This window comes from Chiloscyllium plagiosum, chromosome 3, assembly GCF_004010195.1.
Source record: "Chiloscyllium plagiosum isolate BGI_BamShark_2017 chromosome 3, ASM401019v2, whole genome shotgun sequence".
Taxonomy (NCBI): Eukaryota; Metazoa; Chordata; class Chondrichthyes; order Orectolobiformes; family Hemiscylliidae; genus Chiloscyllium; species Chiloscyllium plagiosum.
Window position 1 is genome coordinate 128,898,409 of NC_057712.1, and position 7,341 is coordinate 128,905,749.

At 44.7% G+C, this 7,341-nt stretch overlaps 1 protein-coding gene across 1 annotated transcript in view; it reads left to right on the forward strand.

Moving 5' to 3' along the window:
• The window catches only part of LOC122548532 (sarcosine dehydrogenase, mitochondrial-like), a 21,663-nt gene that overhangs the window by 2,432 nt on the left and 11,890 nt on the right, over window positions 1-7,341 (forward strand). The window contains exon 2 of the mRNA XM_043687303.1: window positions 6,516-6,678. Coding sequence (XP_043543238.1) covers window positions 6,516-6,678 — 163 coding nt within the window. The remainder of the gene's footprint in view (window positions 1-6,515; window positions 6,679-7,341) is intronic.

Genomic DNA, 7,341 nt, shown 5'->3' on the forward strand with positions numbered 1-7,341 from the left:
GAATGCTGAATATAGGATTAAAGACAGGATTCTTGGTAGTGTGGAGGAACAGAGGGATCTGGGTATGCAGGTACATAGATCCCTCAAAGTTGCCACCCAAGTGGATAGAGTTGTTAAAAAACCATATGGTATTTTGGCTTTCATTAACAGGAGTATTGAGTTTAAGAGCCGCTGTAGCTCTACAAGTCCCTGATGAGACCACACTTGGAATATTGTGTCGAGTTCTGGTCGCCCTACTATAGGAAAGATACAGAGGCTTTGGAGAGGGTGCAGAGAAGGTTTATTAGGATGCTGCCTGGACTGGAGGGCTTGCCTTATGATGAAAGGTTGAATAAGCTCGGACTTTTCCCTCTGGAGAGATGGAGGAAGAGAGGAGACCTGATCGAGGTGTACAAAATAATGAGAGGAATAGGTAGAGTCAATAGCCAGAGACTTTTCCCCAGGGCAGGATTGTCAGGTATGAGGGGTCATAGTTTGAAGATATTAGGAGGAAGGTATAAAGGGGACGTCAGAGGTTGGTTTTTTACGCAGAGAGTTGTGAATACATGGAATGCGTTGCCAGTGGTGGTGGTGGAAGCAGAGTCATTGGGGACATTTAAGCGACTGCTGGACATGCACATGGATATCAGTGAATTGAGGGGTGTGTATGTTATTTTATTATACATTAGGATTAAACTTCAACACAACATCATGGGCCAAAGGGTCTGTACTGTGCTGTACGTTTCTATGTTCTATGTTCTAACTTGCCGCACCCCTAGCCAAGCGGTTCCAGTGCAGCTACATCACTGGCATCTAACCCGACAATGTGGAAAATTGGTCAGGTATAAACTGTATATTAAAAAGCAGCACAAATCCAACGTGGCCAATTACTGCTCCTGTGTGATGGAAGGGGTCATCAACAGTGCGATCTAACAGCATCTCCTCAGTGGCACCCAGTTTGGGTTCCCCCAGGACCACTCAGCGCCTGACCTCATTACAGCCTTGGTTCAGAGATGGACAAAAGAGCTGAAGTCCCAACAAGACTGCATGTGAACAAGTGTAGCGTTAAGGAGCCCTCGCAAAACTAGGATTGGTGCAATCTCTCTTGGCATTTATGGAGGTGGTTGTGGTTGTTGGAGATCAGTTATCTCAGCTCTAGGACATCTCTGCAGGAGTTCCTCAGGGTAGTGTCCTGGACCCAACTATCTTCAATTGTTTATTCAATTACCTTCTTTCCATCATAAGGTCATAAATGATGTGGATGTTCGCCAATGATGGCACAATGTTCACCATTATTTGTGATTCACAGATACTGAAATGTAACAAGATCTGGACAATCTCCAGGCTTAGATTGACAAGTGACAAGTAACATTCACGTGACACAAATGCCAGGCTATGACCATCTCCAATGAGAAATAATCTAACCACCACCCCTTGACATTCAATGGTGTTACCATCATTGAATCTCTCGCTATCAACATCCTGGGAGTTACCAGAAACTGAATTGGACCAGCCACATAAATACTGTGGTTACAAGAACAAGTTAGCAGTTGGGAATCCTGCAGCGAGTAACTCACCTGCTGACTCCCCAAAGTCTGTCCACCACCTACAAGGCACAGGTCAGGAGTGGGATGGAATACTCCCCACTTGCCTGGATGGGTGTAGCCCCAACAACACTCAAGAAGCTTGACACCAAAGCAGCCTGTCTGATTGGCACCACATCCACAAACATCCACTCCCTCCACCACTGACACTTAGCAGCGTTGTGTACCATCTATAAAATGCACTGCAAAAATTCACCAAGGCTCCTCAGACAGCACCTTCCAAACCCATGACCAAATACATCTAGAAGGACAGGTGTAGAGGTACAAGACAATACCATCACCTGGAAGTTCCCCTCTAAGCCATTACCATCCTGACTTTAAAGTATATCACTGTTCCTTCAGTGTCACTGTGTTGAAATCCTGGGATTCCCTCCCTAAGGGTATTGTGGGTTTACATACCTACAGCACGTGGACTGCAACAGTTTGAGAAGGCAATTCACCAACACCTTCTGAAGGACAACTAGGGGCGGGCAATAAATATAGGCCCAGTCAGTGATGCCCATGTCCCACATTTAAGTTTAAAAAATGTTGGTCAAACATTGATGTGAGGGGTCACCTTGAGATTAAGAGCATTCTGTAAAATGGGGGTGGAGTCAGTTGAACCCATTTTTAATCAGTCTATTCAGTGATGTTATTACATACCTCTGGAGTAGGTAGGACTTGAACCCAGGCCTCCTATCTCAAAGGCAGAACCAGTACCACTGCCACCAGAGTCAGTTCTAAGGGTGTGTTCATGGAGTTTGTGGTATGTTATTTGTAAGCAGGTCGAGAGCATTAACTGGGGATCGCGTTTGTCCCCAGAGAGAAGAACAAACTGAAATTGGTGATAAGACTGCACTCAAATATCCTTCCTATCTTCCTTCACTTAAATCGATCCAATTATATCTTTGCATGAATTCCCTTCTCTCTCATGAATGTCTATCTTTCCCTTAAATATGTCTACCTTAATTGCTTCCCTTGTCCTTCTCGCTGTTGGAGATTGTTGGTTTGGAAGGTGCTGACGAAGGAGGCTTGGTGAATTTCTGCAGTGCATCATGTAACTGGTCCACACTGCTGCTACTGAACAGAGGTGGTGGGTGGGGATGTCAAAGGTGTGGAAAAGGAAGAAATCTTGTAGGCAGAACCCTTCAGAGTATTGATATGCAGGTCCACAGATCATTGAGGGTGGCAGTGCTTGTAGGTAAGGTAGTGAAAAAGGCCAATGGCATGTCTGTCTTCATTGGAAGGGGCATTGAGTATAAGGATAGGCAGGTTATGCTGCAGTTGTATAGAACTTCAGTTAGGCCACACTTGGAATACTGCATGCAGTTCTGGTTATCACACTCCCAGAAGGATGTGGATAATGTGTAGAGGGTACAGAAAAGGTTTACCAGGATGTTGCCTGATATGGGGGATTTTAGCGATGAAGGAAGGTTGGATAGACTGGGTTTGTTTTCACTGGAACACAGGAGGTTGAGGGGGTGACCTGATAGAAGATTATAAGATTGTGAATGGCCTGGATAAACTGGGAAGTATGAGGCTTTTTCCCAGGATAGAGGGGTCAGTTACTCAGGGACACAGGTTCAAGGTGTGCAGGGGAGTTTAAAAGAGAGATGCCAGGCACATTTTTCACACAAAGGGTGGTGAGTGCCTGGAACACATTACCAGAGGAGGTGGTGGAAGCAGACACAATAGCAACATTCAAGAAACACCTGGATGAATAATGAATGGGAAAGAAATAAAGAGTTATGGATCCGGTAAGTGAAGACGGTTTTGGTATGGAAGGGCACAATGTGTTGGCGCAGGCTTGGAGGGCCGAAGGGCCTGTTACTGTGCTGGATTGTTCTTTGCTGATGCAGTGCCAATGAACTGGGCTGCTTTGTCCTGGATGGTGTTGAGCTTCTGAAATGATTCTCAGATTGTTTTATGAGGAAAGGCTAGACAGGCTGGGTCTGTATCCTCTAGAGTTTAGAAGTGTTTGTGGTGACTTCGTTAAAACATAGAAGGTTCTGAAGTGATTTGATTGGGTGGATATCAAAAGGATGTTTCCTCTTGTGGGAGTTTTGAATGAATAGTGATAATTTAAAAATAAAAGGAACACCCATTTAAAACAGATGAGGAAACATTTTTTCTGTCTGTGTTAAGAATCTTTGGAATCCCGAAAGGTAATGGATGCAGAATTTTAAAATATTTTTTAGGCAGAAGTGTATAGTCTTTCATCCCCTTGGTAATGAAGGACTTATTGGGCATATGCAGGACTGTAGAGTTGAGGTTAAAATCCAATCAGCCACGATTTTATTGAACAGCAAAGAAGGGTCAAAGAGCTGAGTGGCCGATTCTTGCTTGTGTGTACGTATGTCCTTATGAGTTAGAGTTGCCCCAGTTCAGGCAAGTTGGGAATATTCTATCACATTCCTGATGTGTGCCTTGTAGATGGTGGACAGGCTTCGAGGAGGCAGAAGGTGAGTTACTTGCTGCAGAGTTCCCAGCCACTGATCTGCTGTTGTAGCTGTTGTGTTTACAAGGTGAAGCCAGTTGAGTTTCTGGTCAGTGATGACTTTCAGGATGTTGATAGTGGAGGATTTAATGATGGGTAACATAATTGAATGTCAAAGGGAAATAGTTAGATTCTCTGTCATTAGAGGTAGTTATCGCCTGGCATTTGTGTGGCACACATGTTACTTGCCACTTGTCCGTGTCTTGTTCGTCCATACAGCTGACCTCTGTCCTCATTGTGTTCCTGTTGGGTGAGTTTATTGCCTTGGGACTTCTATCTAGTTTCCTATCCATTACATCCTGTCTTTCCTGAACCCATGCTTTTCCCTAAGGTGTGACAATGTTCTGGATGAAACTGTCCGGAAATTCCTTTGTGAGTCAGAGTTTCTGTAAGTTACATTCAGGCTCAGTGACTCTGAGCTGGAGAATTTCAAAGTGGAGGTGTATTTGTTTTGAATATCTTGACCACTAGCTCCTACATTCTACAGTCCAAGTACACAGCCAACTCTGACAGCTTCAACTGAACTTTATTTATTTAATTAGGGTCTTTGTTCAAAGAATATGTGCACTTACCATTGAGTAGTTTAACTAGGTAAGCAATGAATTTGATTCTGTGTTTGTACTTAGCTGTGCCTAGATTAAATGACTCTGTTAGTATTGAGAGAAAAAACCTTAAAGATAATCAAACAGTTTCTTACCTGCTTACCTGATTAAAGTCTTTTTAACCTCAGATTGCAGGTCTGTGTATTCCTCTCTTGGAGCAAGCCCTGTTCTCTGGTAAAAAGTTAAACAACATCTGTTCTCTCACCCACTGAATATCCCTGAATTGAGTAAATGCAGCAAAATTGAATGTGATTCTCAGAGAGTCAACAAAGCCACAGCCTGATTTGTTGAGTCTATTTATGAAAGTCAGTGTGTTCACCATTCTGTTCATTCTGAAATCACAGGAGATGGTCTCTGCCTCTGGGCACTGGCTATCTCACTGTCGGTTGCTCTGTATCACTGTCTCACTATCCCATAGTTATTTGAGTAGGATTGAAGAGACCTTGTGTTCAGCAGATTGAATTTAGAGATCACAGCGTCAATACCTGTGTTGACACAATCTGTTGCTTTGAAACTGCATGCATGTTTGTGAGAGTCAGTTTGAGAGGCAGGAATGATTTCATTGTATTTCCAATAGAGCAGCAGTTATTGTGGAAGGTTTACCAGGTTGTGGGGCTGGTCATTGATTTAACTTAGGAAAATTATTGCAAATGGAACAACTTAGCAGCTGAAGTCACAAGATATGTTCAGATTCTGTGGAACACATTGTAAGTCAGTTGTCTGAGTCAGAAATACTTATATCTGTTCTCAGTGAGTTCATCCCAGGGCTGAATCAAGTTGTTGCCACACTGTGTCAGGATTGTGAGGGCAGTGAGCCAGACTGGAGAGGAGAGTACTACTGACCTGTCCGGATGCAGGAAAAGAGGCTGAGGGAGGGCAGTCCCCAACAGTGCAGTGTTTGAGAAGGATTTGGAGCTGTTCATTGCTGCACAGAACCACCACTCAGCACCATTGGCTGTGAGAGCTGATGAGGGCTACAGTCTGAGCTGGTAACTGCTTCTGTGTGTCCTGTCATTCAGCACCATGTTGTCACACCCCTTAGGGGGTGGAATTATCAAAATTTAATAAAGTATAAGCCAGTCAGCTCATACGTCTGTTAACCAAAGCAGACATTATTGGAGAAACTCAGTAGGTCTGGCAGCATTTGTGGATGGAGAAACAATTAGGGTTTTGAATTTGATGTCTCTTCATTGACCTTGTCAGCTTGGAGCTATCTGCCATCCCTGAATTCTCTCCAAATATCATGTCAAATTTTACTTGAACAGCTTCTCTGTCCCTGTTGAACACGATTGCACTGTTTGAGAAGTGTTCCTCTGGTTTTCCCAATCTGCTTCTGTCGGAACTCGAAATGTGTGGCTGAGAAAATGTTGAACACAGTTTCTCTTCTTTAGCCCTCACATCCTTTAGCTGTTCACCCAGGCTTACCCCCAGACCCTCTCTGCTCCTGTGAACACAACCCCGCATCTTCAGCTGTTTCATTCCAAGTCTCAATCATGTCAAGATACTCAAGAAGTGAGACCAATCTTAGGGGCAGAGATTAGGAAGAGGATTTCTTGCTATTATGAATGATACTGATAAAGCAAATGAAGAGGAACAGGCAGGAGGTTTTTGTCAAAGGAGACAGGTAGATATAACCAGGTTTTTTCTATGTAGAGGGTTTTGACCCGGAGCATACTGGATGAGCTGTGATGTATGATCAAAAATAACGTGCAATGAGCTCCCTGAAAGAGCCAGCAGACACACAATGGGCTGCAAGTCCTTCTCCTGTGTTGTATTAATCAAAGATCCTGTAACTCTGTTCCCTGACCTTACCTTGCTGTGTATTCTCATTGATCTAACTTTGTTGTTTTCAAGGTTCGGGCTATGAGGCTGTCATTTGTTGGTGAGCTAGGCTGGGAGTTGCATGTGCCAAGGGAATCCTGTGTCGCTGTTCATCGTGCTGTGATGCAGTCTGGGGCAAAATTTGGAATCGCCAATGCTGGTTACAGAGCCATTGATTCACTGAGTATTGAGAAAGGTAAGTACTGTCAGAGTGCACAATACTGCAATGCAAAGTGAACCCACACTCTCATTAAAGCCATGGTCAAACGGTCGGTGTGAGAGTTCTCTCTAACAAGAACCTCTTCCTGCACTTTGACCTGAACAGGACTTACTGTTCACACTGAGGCCTATTTCTGATTCAGTTGTTTTTATCTTATAACGTTTCAATTGTTTCAGCTGGTGGGATAGACTCTGAGGGAGGAGGATTTCCAGCCGTGAACACTGACTGCATGTCTGTCAAAAACAAACACTGAAACATTTTTGACAACAGTGAAAGAGACAGTCATAGATAATGAAAGGTTTACCTGATTGACCATTCTGACTGAGGGAGTGCCGCACTGTCGGAGGGTCAGTGCTGAGGGAGTGCCGCACTGTCGGAGGGTCAGCACTGAGGGAGTGCCGCACTGTCGGAGGGTCAGCACTGTGGGAGTGCTGTACTGTCGGAGGGTCAGCGCTGAGGAGCCTGCACTGTCGGAGGGTCAGTGCTGAGGGAGTGCTGTACTGTCGGAGGGTCAGTGCTGAGGGAACCTGCACTGTGGGAGGCTCAGTGCTGAGGGAGTGCCGCACTGTCGGAGGGTCAGTGCTGAGGGAGTGCCGCACTGTCGGAGGGTCAGTGCTGAGGGAGCGCCGCACTGTCGGA